This window comes from Phodopus roborovskii, unplaced genomic scaffold (genome assembly GCF_943737965.1).
Source record: "Phodopus roborovskii unplaced genomic scaffold, PHOROB, whole genome shotgun sequence".
NCBI lineage: Eukaryota > Metazoa > Chordata > Mammalia > Rodentia > Cricetidae > Phodopus > Phodopus roborovskii.
The window spans coordinates 8,100,038-8,120,055 of record NW_026126407.1 but is presented as its reverse complement, the minus strand read 5'-3'; the positions used below and the strand labels follow the sequence as shown (position 1 = coordinate 8,120,055).

Below are 20,018 nucleotides of genomic sequence, written 5' to 3'. Positions count from 1 at the left end.
CTCTCTGCACAGTGTTCCTCTGTGTGGTCCACATCATGCTTGGCCTCGCCCGGGCACCTGGCTCAGCTGTCCATCCATCCCTTACTGTGAAGTGCTTGTCCCTCTGTGTCTGTGTACAGCTTCTTCCACGGCACCATCCTAAGAATGCCACCTCTTCCTTCGACAGCTGCCTCGGGCCTGTGAACACAACCTGACCCTTCTCTCCTCCCCGCTGAGCTATCCTTCCCACCTCAGAAAACACTTTCACCAAGTTCCATTGCTCCAGACCTTGGGACCATTCTTGCCCCCTCTCGTGAAATCATCTTGTCCCATCAACCTACCACCTGAGAACTCTGAGCTCTAACTACTTCCAAATAACCCTGCTGGTGCCCTGGGCAAAATCCCACCCTCTTCCCCTGTCCTCGCACACTGGCCTCTGGTACATGTTTCACACCGTTCTGATTCTGGAAGCAGTTGGGGTGAATGCTTGCAGGCCACATCACAGCCAGGAGTGAACACCTGTGACCTCTGCACTCAGGAGGCTCAACGGCCTGGTTACATGATAAGACCTTGTCTAAAACAAAATGAAAGCAAGCAAAAACAAACCTGCACCTCTCCGGTGCCTTTAATTAGGAGAAAAAAATCTGAAGTCTTTAGCAAGACTTCTGTTTGACCTAGAGCCTGCTTTCAGGTCCAGACTCTTCACCCCTAACTCAGGATGCTCCAGCACTTCCGGTCTTTTCCGGATACACTCTCTCCTTCCACCTCATCTCTGGGATTCCTGAGCTGCTCTGTGCCTCTGGTCACCAGAAATGCTGGTAAGATGCAGGTGCCATTGGGCAATCCGAAGCAGGGCCTGTGACTCTGCTTTCCTGAGAGGCTCACCAACACTGCAAGTGTGACCTGTCCCTTTACCTCACTTTGAGTAGCAAGGGTCTGGAAGGCCACTCTGACTCTACCTTAGTGTAAGTCCTCCTCAACCCTCAGGACCCAGCTGAAATAGCACTTCCACAGAGAAACCCCTCCTGTCCCTCTCCAAGACCTCCTCAAATCCTGTCCCGTCATCCTCCCTGAGGGATGTGAAGCTTCCCCTGAGAACACTGTCCATCCTTTGTTCTTGCCTTTCCCTTTTCAACTTCTGGCTCCGTGAGTGGACTACGATCTCCAAGAAAAAAAGAGTCCTCAGTATCTTGTTCATCCCTGGGTCACTAGGCACCCACCCAGCACTGGGCCTGTGTGGGCTCAGCAGCCCTGCAATGGGTCCTGCCTACTCTGTGTCCACTTCCCCTCTTACAGCAGCGCTGCAATTTCCTTCCAGGAGCCACCCCATTCCTTCTCTGGGGTTTCCCCGGTGTCCAATCACAGCATTCCATTTCTCTAGCCGGTGGCTTCCTCCCTGGGACTCTGTCAGAACTACTGGCAAAAAGCTACTCTTTTTCCATGAGAGCTACCGAGCCCATAAGAGTTGCTGTCACCATCCTGCCATCACTGAAACAGAGCTTAGCAAAGAATGAAAACACCATGGAAAGAGAGAAGGAAAGAGGCAGGCTCCTCCAGATGAGGCCATGCCTGGGAAAGTTCTAAGCTGAAGTGAGTAGTGCTTCCGTCACTTGCAACCAAGAACCCTGACTAATGCAATACTCAAATAAACACCGGGTGTTGAATGAATGAAACAGTCATGCAAGTGGAGCCTGCCAAGAGAACTCTCTGACTCCTCCAAGGCTTCCTCATTTTCCCTATAAACTCTTGCTATCCATGAGCAGAGACAATCTTCCCACGACCCACTCTGCAGTCCAAGGCTGAAACTCAGATTGGCCACATCCTCCTCAGTGTCACTCTATGCCAACAAACCATCCCAGCAGTTAGGTCACATACTACCCCAGATTAGGCTAACAAAGGTGGCCTGGATTGGGATGCCCAGGCATCCCCACCAAGAAAAGAGTTGTACCATCCATCTTGTGCCCTGTCCCCCATTCCTCCCACCTTTGAATGCCTGGCCCAATTAGGGCGCTGCTACCATTGTCAATATTCTCATGAATGTCACGCTGCTCGGGGTGAGGTAGATATATGCCATGGGATGGAGTTTATCTGCTGTCTTTGGGTGTCAGGGAAAAGGGGGAGCCACTCAGAGCAGCAGAAAGAGATGTGTCAATTACTTCTTATGAGTCATCTCGGAGCAGAGCCTCAGGGACAACACACCAATAGGCCTTGAGGGCCCTTCAGATGGCATGGGAGGCAGGAGACTGCCTCAGGTCTAGTCTTTACCCAACCAAGTGTGAAGGTGGAAGTTAGGGCGGGGCTGCTCTGCCGAGGGTGGTCTTCCCATGGCAGCTGGAGGTGGGGACTGAAGCAGAAGGGCATGGAATGGGGACAAAGCCCCCTTTCTGGGAAGGGGAAGTCCTAGGCTTGGAACCAAAGATGGGGTTCTCTCCCAAAGAGGCTGCTGACTGGCTCCTCAGACCAGTTCTCCAATAGAGACTAAAGCAACAAGCAACCTTCCCAGAGAGTGGGGTAACAAAGCAATCTTAGAGGGGCCTATCAAAGGTAGGCAGAGCAGCATTCAAGTGCTATCCAAGTCCCAGAGGGCCCACTTAGCCCCCGCCTGTCTTGGATGTCAACCCTTTTAATGCCCAGCTGCATTCTGTCCCCTCTACTTCCTCCAATGTGCCCAACCCACCAATCCACATGGCTTCCCCCTAATCCGAGCACCCTGCCAAACACACTGCAGCCCCAGCCTGTTTTTTCACTGCCCGGTGACACAGACACATCAGTTATTCCTTCCTCCCCCTCCACCTGACTTAACAGGACACTGTCTCCCAAAGTGTCCAGCCCTCCATAGCCCGCACTGGACATGACGCTAAAACAACAGCAAGGCCATACAATGTTCCCAGGCATCCCCTCCCTCCCGCTTCCTGACTTTGAGCCTCTTACCTTCATGGTAGGGGGGGCAGTGAGAGGAGGGGACAGTGGACGATCTGGAAGGGTCACATCCGAGCTGTTGGATAGCTCCTGCTTCCTGCAAAGAGACCACAGGACACAGAAGCTGTGAGCAAGGGCCATCTTGAGCCTTCCCTCTGCGATCTAAGAGCAGCTGAACCTAAAGACATAGTGAATGATGCAGAAAGCTGAAGTTGACTGCATTTCTTCACCAGGATGTACTAACATCAAAAGCAGTACTGTGGCGAGGGCAGGCCCTGGTCCATTAGGACATGTCCTCAGAATGCATGCCAGAATCTCCAAGGATGGACTCCAAGAATCTGCTTGACACAGCTTCCCACATGGTTCTGATGTATCCAAAGTCTCAGAACCGCCACTTCTGAAAGTCATAGGACTAGAGTCAGAGGGAAACAGGCAAAGGATTGTCATGGAGAATTCATTTTCCCATGGGCTCCTGGGTCCATCTGGACATGTGTGCTCTCTCTCTCTCTCTCTCTCTCTCTCTCTCTCTCTCTCTCTCTCTCTCACACACACACACACACACACACACACACACACACACACACACCGACCACAGACCCAGCCTTGGGAGGACAGGGATGCCTGCTATAGAAGCTGCAGGTAGAACTTATTTTAGTCCATGTGGGGTAGGACCAGGTTTGAGGCAGCTAAACAGAGTTGTGTCACCATGGAAACGCTGCTCTCACACACTCCCCACTTCCCATCTGGCCCTTGCTGGTGACCAGGGAGAGCTTGTTTGCCGTCCCATCACCAGGCAGACTGCTTAGGTTGAGAGAAACCTCCATAGCGACTTATGCAACAGGGCCATCTGGGCAGAGGTGGGGAATTCCCCCAGTGGGCCAGGGACTCTGATGTGCCCTGGGGGTGGGGGGAGGGATGGAAAGGCAAGACAATAATCCTGAGATCCCAAGTGAGCTGTTAAAGCCCCTAGTTTCACAGGAAGCACCCCGAAGCACCCAACAGGCAGCCCATTACCCATATCTGTGTTAAATGACTGAGACCCACTATTCCCCATTGGAGAGAACACTCTGAACCTCTTCCCAGCTCTTGTCCTGCCAGGAGTAGTGACAGCCCCAATCCAGGCTGCTTCATGGAGGAAACCCACATTCCCTAGAACCACACTCCCCAACTTCCCCAGATACAGTCTCACGCTGGCTCCCCAAGACCACAGGCCAGGACAGTCTAATACTTCTTGAGAAACCTGGCTTGGGGACAGAGCCATACTGTCTATCACAGAGCCCTTTGCTTCACCTGCAGCCAGCCACCTGCTCTGTCCTCTAAGCAGCCAGACAGGGAGGCAGATGAACATCTGGCTTGGCTCAGGATCCACATGAGTCCACTAACCTCAACCCTGGCCAGCTCCCTTTCTGTCCTCCATCTGCCTGCGTCCTTGGTAACAGGACTTAAGTGGAAAAGGTCTCCTCCCTCCTGGTCCAGTCTGTTATTGCCCCAAGAACCATAGAGGACAAGATTCAAGATTCTGCAATGCCCATTCCCTCTCGCACACACACACACACACACACACACATGCAGGAGTTTTGACTGCCTCTGAACACAGCTGCCAGCCTTACTTTCCATATATCAACTCAGCTGTAGCTACTGTTGTGCCTTCACTTTCCTCCCAATGAAGCCGGCCCAGCCAGCAAGGTACAGTCTCTGCCCTCTGCCCTCTCCCTCTGCCACTCATCCCTTTCAAGCAGCCACTGCTTCTCTTGATGGCCCTGTCCCCTGAGAGCCAGAAAGGGGAAAAGGGAAGGTTAATCAGGGGTGAGAAATATCACACTAGGTACCCCAAGACAAAGATAAGGGTGACTCCCTAGGGAGCTAGGAGGACCGGCGGGGAATGGAGAAGAGGCAAATCCCCCATGTGAGGACACAGGCCGCTCTGGCCAGCCATGCCTCGGTATCTAGATGACTTCAAGTACACCTGTAACAGAACACACGCACCACCCCTCTTGCACACTCTTGGCTCCATCCCCTCCTCCAATTTAAGAGCTAAAAGTCTAGAGTCAGTTAAACTGTGTCCCCTCACAAAGAGGTATGTTGATCTCTCACTCTGCAGCACCCATAAATGGGGCTTTATTTGAAAACAGAGCCTGCAGATATAATCGAGTTAAGATGACCCCCCCCCCGTGAGCTAGGCCTTAAACATGGGGTGGGGGGGCATGTTAAGAGGAGAGGGCAACTGGCAACTGTAAGGTTACATACAGCACCACGTCACCACCATGGCAGGATGGACTGAGATGGTAGTCACGTGGCTGCAGGTGAGGCATGCTAAGGGTGGCGCCAACCACCAAGAACTAGAAGAGACAGCAACGGTCATCAAGCGAGTGTGTTTCTGCTGACTTCCAGAACTGGGAAAGGAAATGCCCGTTGCCTCCAGCGGCTCTAGCACTTGGTAACAGCAGCCCTGGGAAAATAATAACACCACCCAAGTTCGCACCTCTACCCTTGCCCTTGTGGCCGAAAGATCAGAAAGAAGAAGGTAGAATCCCAACTCCTACCACAACCCCACCCCTTACTCTGGTCAGCTGAGGCTGACCTTGTCCTGCCCCAGCCCTCATGACAATGACATTTACATGTGAGCTATTGCCACCCCAGGCCAGACCTAGCCACCAGCTGGCACAGAGATAAGATAAGGCGAGAGCCGCAAATGCAGTGCAGTTCCTGCTCTTTCTCACTCACTCTGCAAACACATCACACATGAGTAGGTGAAACTGATGTGATTCTATCCAGGGATAACCTTGACCACTCTCATTTGTTATACGAGAAAGGTTAATCCTTAGCAGAAGTAACAAGTCTCTTGTGATCCACAGTGTCACGATTCTGAGATTGAAAACTGCCCCTCCCACTGACCCAGACAAACAGGAACATATGCTGTAAGGACACAGGGCCCCATATTTATCCAGGGGCTCTTGGAAACACATAAGGGAAGGTGCTGATAGGGACAGGTGGTGGAGAGAAGGGAAGAGGAAGATGGAGGGAAGGCAGAGGGGAGGAGGAAGATTCTATTCTCGGCTGAGATGGAGAGGCAGGCAGGCACTGAATGAGGAGGTCACTCCGGGCTTTCTGGAGGCACACCTCCTGCCCAGCATCTCCTATGCTGCACAGCCAAATGTGCTAAAGCTCTCCACCCTGAGATTGGCTCCTACAGGCAAGAATATCCCAGGGCAGAGCTGAAGAGAATGCACCTGGCCCTAGCAAAACACAGTCTAGGCAGAGAACAGAGAGTCCTAGAGCAGAAGTGGATTCGCCTAGGTAAAGCTGGGAGGTCTTTGGGAGGTCCCTATGATGACACTTCAGCATCCCTCAAAGAGGCTGTGGCCTGGGCCTCTTGCAAAAGCAGTTGGTCTTTTGCACACTGCTATGCAGAGTCCTCCAGTTTTAATCCAGGGATTCCTGGGTTCAAGCTTGGTTCCTCCTGCTACTCTGTCACATGACCTCACCTCTCTGTCTCGGTGCCTTCAACAGCAAACGCAGGAGTAGTGACGTTCTGAGGAAGTAAAGGCAATGCTGTGGGATACAAATATGAAGATCTGTACGAATTTAGACTAGGGTGATGACAATATGATTCATAAAATGGTGAACTGGGATCAGCAAGATGGCTCAGTGGGCAAAGCCACAAACGCCTGATGGCCTGGGTTCAAGCTGCAAGCCCTCCATGGTAGAAGGAAAGAACTGACTCCCACAAGCTGTCCTGTCACTTCCACCCGTGCTCAGCGGCATGTGGGCACACCAGTGCACACGCACACACAAAGAGGTGTGTGCACTGGAGCACATGTGACAAAAATCCTAAATCAATAAATAACACAGCAAGTGGCGATCTATCCTCCAAAGTAGAAAGAGAAGCAAGGATCCAGGCTGTTTAAATGTGGTGGAAAACATTCCTACCATCTCAAATAAAGCAACAGTCTTTTCCCCTTAAGATCTGCTCTGAGGATCATAACCACCCACTGGTTAATAATCAACAGCAAGAAAATACCCACCTAGTAACAGATGGCCCCGGGGCCAGGTGCAAGGCCTCCCCCTGACAAAGTTCTTATAACCCCTTCATCTCCGCCAGCCCAGCTCCCAGCTCACCCTGCAGGCACTTATACTTGCTTTCCAAATTAGCCAAACTAGAGACACACACCGACAGCTGTATGCTTTGACTGGCTTCTCAAGAAAACAAAGGGGGTGTAAAACATGAGTTACAGAAGCAAAAGGCAGAAATGACCCAGATGTCCCAGTCAATGAGTGATGAACCGAATGTGATATTGTTGTCGGGCGGTGGTGACACATGCCTTTAATCCCAGCACTCAGGAGGCAGAGGTGGGCAGATCTCAGTGAGTTTGAGGCCAGCCTGGTCTACAGAGTGAGTTCCAGGACTACATAGAGAAACCTGTCTCAAAAAAAAATATAGAATACTGTTTCACCATATACAGGAATGATGCATGGATATATATACTATGAAACAGATCAACCCTGAAAGCATAATGCTAAGTGAAAACAGCAAGTCAAAAGAGGAACACATGCTAGATCAGTGGTTCTCAACCTATGGGTCACAACCCGTTTGGGGTCGAACAGCCCTTTCACAGGAGTCACCTAAGAAATATCTGTGTTGGAAAACACAGATATTTACATTACAATTCACAATAGTAACGAAACTACAGTTATGAAGTAACAATAAAAATAGTTTTATAGTTGGGGATCTCCAAACATGGGGAACTGCATTAAAGAGACGGTGTTGGGAAGGTTGAGAACCACTGCACTAGATGACTCCCTTTCCTTGAGAGGTCCAGAACTGGCAATCCAAAGTCAGGATGTAGATTAGAAGTTGCTAAGATATTGAAGGAGGAGGGCAAAGGGACCACACGCAGCTCACGAGTGGTTAAATGACTGCCATAATGATTGCACAACACTGAGAGAGAACTTCACACACTGTCAAAGGATGAGCTTCACAGTGTATGAGTTATATCTCAACTTTTGGAGAAGGAACACGAAGAGGGGACTGGAGGTTCCTGCTGCTTAATTTCCTCCCCAGCTGCCTTTGGGTCCACTGGGCCCCAAGTGATGGGCGTGTCCTTGCTTTTGCAGCAGAGGCGGTGAACACACGTGGTGCTGAGTGGGGCTTCCTTGCTACCGCCACCAGCAGAAGGACCCTTTCTGCCCCACAGCCAGCGTTCTTAGGCACCTGCAGTTCAGTCATGCGTTAGAGGAGATATCAGAGTTCTAATTTTTCACATGTCCCACCCTACAGAGCCAACTAGACCAGAAACGATGGCCTAAAAACTAGAACAAAATCAAGTGCTCCAAGAGAACTAACTCAGCCTGAGAAACAGACAGGAGAGGAAGAGCTGGCTAAGAAGCCAGGCTGAGCTCTGGTCCTGGTAAATGGCACCGTCCACTTCTTGGTGTCTTTGTTCTCTCCTCTGCAGAGCAGATAGAATGAGTGAGCTGACTCCTGACTCCTGTTCCCTCTACAGGGATAGACTTCACAGGAGCAGAGAGTCACATGGTCGCTGGACAGGCTGGGCAGAGCGTAGACAGCAGGGATTAGGCAGTGGAGGCTGAGGGTGCATGCTCAAAGAAGTCTGCCAGAAGCCAGGTGTGGTGGTGCACGACTTTAATCTCAGCAATTAGGAGACAGAGGCAGGTGGATCTCAGAGTTCAAGGCCAGCCTGGACAAGATCCAGGATAGTCAGGGCTACACAGAGAAATTTCACCTCAAAAAGAACAAGGGGAGGAAGAAGAGGAGGGAGAGGAGGAAGAGGATGAGGGGGATGGAGGGAGGGGGAGGAGGAGGAGCACTGCTGCCACCTGTCCCACTGCTTACAAAGACCCAGAACTCAGCAGCATGCTCACATGGCCCTCATTCCAGCACCCAGATATGCTGGGATGTCATCATGGGTGAGAAGCAATGTCTTCAAAAGTCCATGCTTTCTAACTGTGTGAGAGAGCTAAGCTCCAGCCCTGAGGGAGGGAGGGAGGGAGGGAGGGAGGGAGGGAGGGAGGGAGGGAGGGAGGGAGGGAGGGAGGGAGGGAGTTCAAGCCTGAACTTGACTCCCAGCAAGAGCACTGACTAGCTCTGTGTCCCAGCATTTCCCCTCTCTGTCTGTCAGCTTCCTCATCTGAAATGGTGCTAGTCTCCCTACCTGACATTAAAAAAGGCTTGGAAAGCGCAACACAGTGCCTGGGTGTTCACAGCAGAAACACAATAGATGGCTGCCATTGTCCCAACTGGAAGAAGTAAGTCTGATAGAGCAGGAAGCCCGTTAGAGAGCAGAGGTGGACAAAGGCAGGAACAGATATAAAATCTGGGTAACCTGGATGTGGGAGCTCCCTAGTCCAGGAGGCCGGATGTGAGGGCCCCACTCCTATCCTGGTGGAAGACAGAGAAAGGGGCACCGATACGATGAGTGTGCACAGGGGTCAGGACACTGACACCCACCCTGCCATGCGGGGGCAAAGGGAAGAACTAACCGTGTGAAGGAGTCGGCGGCGGGAGATCTGGGCGTGAGAGGGTGTGGTGGGGGAAGCCCCTGACGCAGCCTACAGGACAGAACCGGTATTGCTCACACACTGACACCCAGCAGAATTGATCTCATCCTCATGTATAGTCTTACATCACCACAGTTTGGTGACTTGAATCTCCCAAACGGCAACCCACCCCAACCCAATTCCATTCCATGGTTCATGGATAAAGGGACCAGCAGCACCCGGGAGAAACCCAGGAGATGTCATCTGATAGCTTAATTATACAGTGAGAGAATAACAGGGATGCCTCCCTCCCCTTCTTCTAAGAGATGTCAACTCAAGCCGAGCATGCCAGAAAAGAGCAGCCACAACCCCAGAAAATATGTCAGGAAACACCACACATTTATTGACAGACGTTTACAAAGCACCTACTGAATAGCAGGGCCTCTGGTAAAGGAAAAGTAGAGGGAGCTAATGGCGTTCACAAGGCGTGGACAAACAGCAGAGGCCCAGGGTTGCATAGGACACAGTTAGCATTGCTGGGCATAGACTCTACTAAAAGCCACACTCAAGTAGCAAGAAACATCTGCATCTGGGAACCTGGAAGCCTGCTCTTAGTTAGATGGCTCCAGCATCTCTTTGGATGTGTTGACTATAGAGGGCTCTGCCCTTGCTTGCCTGAAGAACTTTGAAGCCCTAAACTGGGACAAGGGTAAAAGAAAGAGCAGCCAGAAGGCACAAGACACAACAGGACCAATGAGCCATAGAGAGCCAGCTGTGAGCCCCCCAAGTCCCCAGTTGGGAACCCACACAGGCAAGTCATCACTCCCTGAGAAGGTGAGCCTTTGCTGGCCAAGCAGCTCACACGTGAGCAGGCCTCAAGTCAGTCTGGAAATGAGAGAGGTGGGCTCTGCACCCCAGTTCTCTGACGCCAATTCCACTGTTCTTTCCCTTCACCATGAGAAACGCATCTCAGCCTGGCCCGTGCCACGGCAGGGCAGGAAGGGGGCGGGGGAGGGAGAACACCAGCATGTGCCCTCTCCAGCCCTCTAGACTTGCATCTTGGCAGTCAAGGCAGGCTGTCTCTGCATAGTCAGGATGTCTGGGTTATTTTCAAGTATCCAAGATGACCCAGACAGAAATGAAAAGCACAAACCATCCTAGTGGCACTCAACACCCACATAAAGGAAACAAAGATACACAACAAAGTGCCATGAGGTCCAGGGAAGAGAGAGCCTACTGGGGGATAAGTTAAGGTATCAGAAAGGAAGTGACAGCTGTCCTCCAAAGGCTGACACCAGCAAGCCACAAGGGCTTCTCCTTAACTACTCACCAATATCCTTTGGAGGAAACGTTAACAGTTCCATTGTGCTGATGGGAAACTGAGGCTCAGAGATGTTAAGTAACTTGCCCATGGTCATGTTACTGGAAAGTGACAAAGCACGCCTTGAACTAGGGTGGTCTGGCTCCCGAGTCCATGACCTTAACCACCACCACCAATGGGGGGGGGGGCTTCCATGTCACGCTATTTCCTGGCATGGGGTGCATGCAACCCTGCTAGCTCCTGAGATGGTATGGGACAGTCTGCATTGCAACACTCCAGCTTTTACAGGAACCCATTCAGAGCAGGCCATGCTGACTGTCCTTTTATGGCAATGGCTCAAAGTTGCCTTCAAGAGCGAGTCCATTAAAGCAAAACCGGAGCCAGTTAAAGGAAAACTTTGGATAATGTGACAGGAGCAGGGAAGGGGGTCTAAGGACAGCAGAGTAGGGGAGCACAGGCACTAAGTAATCTTAACTCTACCTGGCTGGTCTCCAAAGCGGGGTCTGGGTGCTCTGACTGTCTCCAAGAAGTGAATTGCAGGGCAGCAGAGAGAAGGCTGGAGGCAGAGAGAGGAAGGAAATGGGAGGAGCAGACTGCTCGTGGCCAAAGGAAAGAAAGCAACTGATTCCTAAGACATTAAAGGGCAAAGCTAAGAGGGTCTGGCAGCTGAAGGCAGAGGAGGAGACGGTTAAGCAGCAAAAGATCCGGTTTTCAGAAACATGTATGGTGGCTGCTTTGACCATCATGTGAACAGGGGAGGACTGGGTTTGCAAAGGCTGGTGATACAGCAATTGCTGCAGACACAGTAGGATGAGGAAGGCACCGAACCCCAACTAGAAGCAGATTCTAGAAGCACAGGGGTAGAGACGGGACCATGAGAGGAGAGGAGGTCCCAGGAGGTACGGTAGGGCTATAAAAGCAAAGGGAACAGGTGACGAGGCCAACTACCAAGGAGGGCATGGCAGGCAAGTCACCTGCTAGACCAGAGCTCCATTTCCCCAGCACTTAAGACATCCCTACCCGCTGCACCTGTGCCCTGCAGCCTTGCCACATCATTTGCAAACTGCCAACGGAGCAGCTTTCCTCACGTGGTCAGCGCCTCTGCTTGCCCCTACCTGGCCTCGGCTGAGAACTACGTCACGGTCCGAGCAAAGGCAGCCAGCTCACAAGGTCACAGACAGCCTCAGACTCAAACACAAAGGCACAAAGTCACAAAGGCACAGGATATCAGCATTTTTCCTAGCTGGCAAACATTTCTTAACCTGGATCGCAAGGGTGTGAGTGTTCATTTTCTGATTCACTCAGTTTGAGTGTACGATATTATATCACAATGAAGCATCACTTGTAAAGAGTGATAAGTATGTTCCTTCACTTCCGTTAGGAACTAGAGATAGAGATATCTTGAGCTTAGACTTCTGTAATGGACATGTCAGACTGACCACATGCATTTATCTCTCTTCTTCCAAACCCCCAGAAAATAAGTGAGGAAAAAGTCTGAATTGCTAAGACAAATGTAACAATGCAACAGAAGAGGAAGATCTGACCTATGAAAGAAAGGGCGCTCAGACATGGGCAATGAGTACAAGATGGGAACTGCCCGTGTCTCTGAGAAAGACGCAACTGACCAGAGGATACTTCACTCCAGAGAAACCCAGGAAAGCACTAGGCCCTGCACCTGAGATGTAGAACCAAAAGATGAGGGCAAGACAGACTGACAGATACTAGAAAGGCTGAGCCTTTGGAGCCCACCCTCCAGACACTTCCCCAGTAGCCACATGATGCTCCCCGATGCCTACCACCATGAGAAAGTGAGTAATCACTGAGAAAAGAGAGCAGGTAGGCTTCTCTAATGTGTAGATGGGCTTGCTAACAACCACAATCACCCCATTGCTTTTCAGGAAGTCCAGAGGCAGCAAGCCAACTTCCCTGACTAAGCTTCGCATCCTAGTATCTCACTCTTGGGCACAGAGAAAAAGGCAGACCTGAGGAAATCTCTAACATGGTACCAAAATAAAGCAAGAAAACAAACAATGGGAGGAAGCAGGGGGACCTTCAAATACCACCAGCAACTGATAGCCTCAGATAGGTAAGACAAGAATTTCTAGTCGTGAAAAAAATGTTATAAAAATAGAACCGTCAGGATACAAGAAAAGGGGTCTTGGGAATTAGTAAAATAGTGGGGGACTGAGGCTGTAGTTTACTAGTAGAACATTTGCCTAGCCCTAGCATATGTGGGGGTGGGGGAGAATAAGGAAGGGAGAATGGAAATACCAGAAGACCTAATATTTGACTAATGAATTCCAGAGAGAGACATAATATTGGTAATAATAATAAAAGGCCTGGGAACAGTAGCCAGGGCTGATCCCCTGGGGAGGCACATCTCTTGATGGTGATGCCCTTGGATGCCCCTTGTTTAATTTGTCCTATTTATTCAGTTTTGACCAAGACAATGGAATTGAAATACCATTACTTAACTTCCATGGCTGAGTCACAGAAATTCTTGAGGCTTCTACCTTGATCTCTAGGAACATTTACTCTAGGGAGAGCATGCCAGCACACGAGGAATGACTGGTGAGGCCACTATGCTGTACTACTCCATATAGAGAGGTTGTATGGAGAGAGAGACACGGCCATTTCCCAGATGTTCCCAACACCCTAGTCCCTGGCATAAGAAGAAACTATCTTGGACGTTTCAGGCCCAGCAGATGCGACGAGGATGAGAACCTGGGAGCAAGCCAGAGCCAAAGCCTCTAACACATGGCCCCAGTGGAGTGTCCCAGCCACCTCCACTATCTGAGCCAGAAAAATGAGATCCCAGATACAGTGAAAGTAGACTGGCAGCTGGGTGGTGGTGGCACATGCCTATAATCTCAGCATTTAGGAGGCAGAGGCAGGTGGACCCCTGAGTTCAAGGCCAGCCTGGTCTACAGAGTGAGTTCCAGGATGGCCAAGGCTACACAGAGAAACTCTGTCTCAAGAGAGAGAGAAAGAGAGAGAGAGAGAGAGAGAGAGAGAGAGAGAGAGAGAAAGCAGTATGCCCTAGCTGAATCTACAGTCCACAAAAAATGAGCCCAGAAAAATGATTATTATATCATAACAGGAGAAAATTATCAGCAAATCAAAACAAGAACACTTCCCAGGGCAGAGGGTCCTGAGCCTCTCGTTCCAAATGTCCAGGACAACGAAAGACACAAGATCTATCCAAGGACTCAGGACATGTACATAAATAAAACTTCAATGACTCCAGAGAATAAATATCCATGCAGCAGAATATGAACATATGTCATCAAACTTTGCAATAACAACTCTAGAATGTAAGGATGTAGAAGTTTTCAAAATAATTTGAATATAAAATTTTATACCCAGGCTAACTATCAACCAAATATGGAGCAGAATAATGATAGTCTAAAATATCTTTTCTGGAACAAGAGCTCTGAAAACTTGTTACACTCTTTCTTGAGAGGTTATTATTGAAAAGTAACCATCCATTCAAGGACAGAAGGTTCTAGAAATAAGGTCCCTTCCTGGAAAGAAAAAATATGTAGAGTATCTGGTAGGTGCAAGCTTTTAAGGAGGAAAACTATTAAAAGAATTATAATTGAATAAATCACAATGATAAATAAGGCACATGGAAAATCTTGTTACTTTAGAACCCCAGAAACATGAGTTAATCCTTAATTCTAGGAAAAATAAAAAGTTACCCACAAAAGGAAATGTAATTGTAGTTTGTTCCATGGTTTGTTAACAATATTTAGACTGTCATAATAAATAAACAGACTACTGAATGGCCCAAAAGGTTGTTTATTCTGGGAGGATACACTGTGTGTTGAGGGGTCTGTGTCTCGGCTGCACCATCACTTTGGTCCACTCTAAAGCCATCTCCCCAATGACATCAGATTGAGGGTTTCCATCACTGATTGAAACTACGTCACGTGGCGATGACTTGGCACTTTAAGCTGAACATGCCTGGTCTAGTCCATGGACAAGTTATTCCTCAGCTGTGAGGCTTTCGCTGACCAGAGGGACAGACACAGCTGAGACAAAGCATGAGGCCCATGCTCACGTCTGCCTGCCTGTCTTTGCTTGCAGCCATGGTGCATCGCTGGAAGATGTATGTCAAGGCTGAGGGCTCCACCTGCAGCCAAGCAACCAAGCACTGAAAAGGCAGCCCACCTCAGCTTAATAACACGCTCAGAGCTGCCGCCACCAGTCAAATCCAGGGACAGCAAAGCTCTGCCTCCTCCCAGCACTGACCTCTTCCTTTCTAGGGAAGGAACGATGAGAGCCTGCAGGTACCGCACTTTGGATAGAAGGTTAAGGAAAAGGTTTGGCAAGCTAGACTACCCCTGGATAAGCGAAACTCAAGATTATAAGGAAAACACACACACACACACACACACACACCTGAGGCCCCTGCCTTGCCCTTCAGCTGGTCTATCATGGGGCTCAGACCCACTGCGGTCCCCCAGCATAATGAACTGGGAACAAATAAACAAGAAGCTCCCAGACCCAGACAGCTAGGGGACTAAGTTGAATTTAACCTCCACCGCAAATGGTCTGCCCACTACCACCGCCTCAGCCAAGCTCAACTCTCTGCTCAACAGTATGAGGCAAGTTTCTCCTTAGCTTCCTCCTCTCCATAGCTAACTGCAGAGATAACAGGAGTACTCCCCCCCCTTCCCCCATCAGCTACCATTTACCTACTGTGCAGGGTTAAATGCTTTAAGTATACTATTTCATTTGATCATTTCAAGTCTACGGCATAGACAGAAAATTATTCTCCCATTTTATAGAAGAAAACAAGGTTCACAGAACCTAACTGCCACAGTAAATAAGTGGCAGATCTGGGGCTTGAAAGGACAGTAAGGTTTTGGTGACTCCCTCTGGTCTGCTGGAGTCCTGGGGTCATTCATTAATCCCTCTGTTGGGAGAAGGGTAGCTCTGTGCCTTGGAAACACCTTAATAGACAAACCTGAGGTCCAAAGCAATGCTGCTTAGGAAAGGACCTGGGACAGAAATCACCTTTTTCTTTTTTTCTTTTTTCTTTTTTTCTTTTTTTTTTTTTTTTTTTTTTTTTTTTTTTTTTTTTCCCTTCCCTTTTTTGAGACAGGGTCTTACTATACAGACTAGACTATCATGGAACACACAGAGATCTACCTGTCTCTGCCTCTGGGAAGCTAGGATGAATTAAACATGTGTCATCATGCCCAATACCTTGTTTTAAGAGAATATTCTTTTTAAACCACTTTATTATTATGTATATGAGGGTCTGGCCTGCATGAATATGTGAGCACTATGTGGGTGCCTAGGGCCTACAGATGTAAGAAGGCACAGATGTTTGTGAGCTGCCATGTGGATGCTACAAATCAAGCGCAGGTCCTCTACAAGAGCAACAAGGGCACCAGGACTCAACCACTGAGCCAACTGAGCAGTCTGAGAATGGTGTTTTTTATTTGTTAAATGCCTGTCAAACATCTTTTCGAGCCTAGAACCTCTGTACCTCACTTAGGAAAGACAGAACATCTGGAAGACTTTGAGTTTGAGCCCAGACTAAACTGCATAGCGAGATCTGTCTCAAAACCACAAGGGCAGAGGTTGTAGCTTGTAAGAAAAAAAAGTGGTTCTACCGGGGGTTGAACATCCCTTTCACAGAGATCACATAGCAGATATTTATATTACGATACATAACTGTAGCAAAATCACAGTTGTGTGGTAGTAAAAATAATTTTATGGTTGGGGGGGTCACCACAACATGAAGAACTGTATTAAAGGGTCACAGCATTAGGAAGGTTGAGGACCACTGAGGTAGAAAATTATTTGCTCCACAGGGTAAGGTCCTAGTGCTATAATTTTGTTTGAACTTTTCTTTACATTTATTTATTGTAGAAGGGGGCAGACGTGCACCATGGTGCGGCATGTAGGAGTAAAAGGCCACCTTGTGTCACCTCTTTCATTTCATCATGTGGGTGGGTCCCTGAACACAAGCCCAGCTCCTCAGGCTCAGTAGCAAGCATCTTTACCTGCTAAGCCATCTTGCCAGCCCCGTGATCTATCCTCACATTTCCATTGTAAATATTAATGCATACTCGTAAGGGAAAAATGTTTTCAGAGAATCCGGGGGCATCTAATAAAGTGGCCTAGGTGGGGGTAGGGGCCCTGTCACATCTGCTTTCTGTTTTTTTTTTTTTTGAAGGGACACGTCAAACTCCAGTGTCAGGACCCCAGAGAGCAGACCCGGCACCTGCCGCAGGGAATCTGGGCTGAGAAAAGACTACCATTCAGCCTTCCTGCTGAATCATTTCTAGCTGCCCTGGTCACTTAACTGACAAGATAATACATCAACATCAATAATGCTGTAGGGTCTGTCCTAGAGGCAGGGCTCTTATCCCCCCGGGGCACTGAAGGCGGCCTCAGCGGGCAGCTGGAGCCGCTGAGAATGAAGGATCCCTGCCTAGGGCCTCTGTCTCCCCCTCCCAGACCCAGTCTGTGCCCCAGTTTGCAAGACGAAATTGATGACAGGAAGAGGCCACTCCTGGGCTAGCCAAAAAGTTATCCAAGCAAACAAGCTTAATCCCCTAATCAAGGAACTCAGTGCAGGCACAGAAGGGACTCACAGAGCCTCTTCCAACCAGAGGAGCTGGTCACAGCTTCAGGACTCAGGGGACACGGCCTGAGCTCTGCCCCAGTGCACCCCCACAAATCACCTGGTTCCTTGGAACATCTGGAGACTATTTGTGGAAAGGAGAGCTCCTGGCTGGGTGCCCCGGGGGGGGGGGAAGGCATGAAGAAGCCTTCCAGGCAGATCCTTCCAGAATTGGGTCTATTTACATACCAGGATGGGGTACTCAGAGCAAGGACTGCCTCTCCATCTCCTTGGGGCTTCCAGGGTGCATTCCTATGCTACAGGCCCTCCAAAAAAAAAAAAAAAAAAAAAAAAAAACTATTTCTTCATTTGCATATTACCTAGGCACATCCTCTCGTCCGCTGTTTAAATTTTTTACTATTTTATGTGTATGGGTATTTTGTCTGAGTGTATAAGAGCCATGTGTATGCCTGATGTGTAGATGGCAGAACGCATCAGATCCCCTGAACTTAGTGTTACAGACAGTTATGATCTGTCAAATAAGTGCCAGGAATCAAACCCACCTTCTCTAGAGCAGCAACCAATCTTCATAACCACTGAGCCATCTCCCCAGCCCCCTCCCATCTACTTTAAGATGTCCCTACCTATAATACCTAACACAGGGCAAATATATGGAGTTGTTATTTAAGAACTAGTGGGAAGAAAAGTCTGCACATATTCAGTAAGACTGTGTGTGGTGTGTAGTGTGCGTGCATGCGTGCGTGCATGTGTGCTTGAATCTGTATGGTTGGTTGAATCCAGGAATGTGGCCCCTGTGAAAATGGAGGGTCAAAGCCATAACAATTTGCAGTGACCGTGTTTATGTGTTTACTAGGATCACCTCCTCTGCCTAAGGCCGCTCTGTGAGGCTGATCAGGACTAAACATGAAGTTTCCTCTCCTCCAGGGAGCAGTTGGCTGAGGCACAGCAGAGGCTGAATGCTAGATAAAGGAATGCATCTAATCAGTGGAGGAGCCGCTCCTTGAAATCCAGAACTCTAACTGAGCCACCTGCTTATGCTGGATGGAGGAAGAGGTGAAGGAAGAGAGGAGAGAACAGGGAGAGGGTACAGCCAGCAGGAACAGAGCCGAGTACTGCCCAACGATCAAAACTAGCATTAAAGCAAAACATCTTTATCTTGCTCTGAAATACAGATGGGACAGACAAATAAGACTCAAAAATGTGCCTGCTTTGGAGATTTACAGAACACGAGAGGGAAAAGGAGGAGAAAATCAGAACAGAGAACAGAAAGGAGAGAATTGGGGGAAGGGTGGAAAGAGGAGGAATAGACAGAAGGCTCGGGAAGATGCCCATAAGGTCAGCAGACCACTGGCCACGCCTACATACCCATACCCCTTCAAGAGTTGACAGGTCTTGAAATGAGGAGAGAATGAAGGTTAGACGATGACAGGGCATCTGCCTGACACACATAAGAGCCAGGTTCACACCCAGCACCATAAAAAAGGAGGAAGAAGGGGCTGGAGGGGTGGCTCAGGGCTTAAGAGCACTGGCTGCTCTTCCAGAGGACCTGGGTTCTACTGCCATCACTCACACAGTGGTGCTCACAACCATCTGTAAGTACAGTCCCAGTGGATCCAAAATCCTCATCTGGCCTCCTCTGGCACCTCACACACACATGGTACACAGACATACATGCAGACAAAACATATACATAAAATAAAATAATTTCTTTTACTTTTCCCGATAAGGAAAGAAAGGGTAGTGCTTACAGCTTTTGAATATCCAGCCCCAAGATCACCCTGCAGTCTCCAACAGAAGACAAGCTGCCAAAGACTGCTCCTAGGCCCTCCTCTCTGAGACCAAGGACACTACTAAAAAACAGGCTGGGAGGTGCCAAAGTATAGGCGCAAAGGGCATCAAAGTTCACATTCCTTTCTCCTAGAACAAGTCCAGCATTTGTTCCATGGAATAAAGTGCCCACTATGTGCCAGCACTGAACTATCCTCTGGGGACATGAGGTAAACAGGTCATGCTGGAGCATGAGCTTCCTTCCGGGTGAGCCTTTTGATATCACTTAGTCCTCACCACCTCCTAGACTGCTCCCATCTCTCTACCTATTATCACTGTCATGCCATCATCTCTCACCCAGGCAACAGTAGCCATATGCTAACCTAACTCCATCCCTTGTGCCCCGACCCAGGCCACTATCTAAGAAGGAAAGACACCGCGTTCCTTCCTAAAGGAAAAGCTGATGACACCCTATAGGATAGCCACGACTTGAACCCAAAACACAAAGAGAAAATAGTGAGAATTGGCAATGACATGCAGATAAACAGGAGCGCATACAAGGTTGAAGGAATATGAAATGGTGCATCCTCTTTGGAAACCAGTTTGGCAGCTCCTCTAAAGTTAAACATAGAGTTACCATGTGACCCAGCAGTTCCATGCCAAAAGAATTGAAAACAGGTGTTCAAACAAAAAAACGTGCACATGAGCGTTCGTAGCAACACTATAAACAGTGGCTAAAATGTGGGAACAACCCAAATGTGCACGCATGGGTAGATGAGTAAACAAAATGTGGTATAGCCACACAACAGGCTATTATTCAGCCTTTAACAGGATAGATAGTAGAAATACAGGTCATGGCATGGTGAACCGCAAAAATGTTACACTAAGTGAAAGAAGCCAACCACAGGAGACCACAAATCATACATTACA

General features: G+C 49.1%; 1 protein-coding gene across 8 annotated transcripts in view; it reads right to left on the bottom strand.

Moving 5' to 3' along the window:
* Positions 1-20,018, bottom strand: part of Rap1gap2 (RAP1 GTPase activating protein 2) — a 189,078-nt gene that overhangs the window by 87,828 nt on the left and 81,232 nt on the right. For all 8 annotated transcript variants that reach the window (XR_007834248.1, XM_051180021.1, XM_051180019.1 and 5 more), the window contains one exon: positions 2,911-2,995. Coding sequence is in view for 7 of the 8 variants with exons in the window: in XM_051180021.1 (XP_051035978.1) it covers positions 2,911-2,995 (85 nt within the window). In the remaining variant the exon portion in view is untranslated. The remainder of the gene's footprint in view (positions 1-2,910; positions 2,996-20,018) is intronic.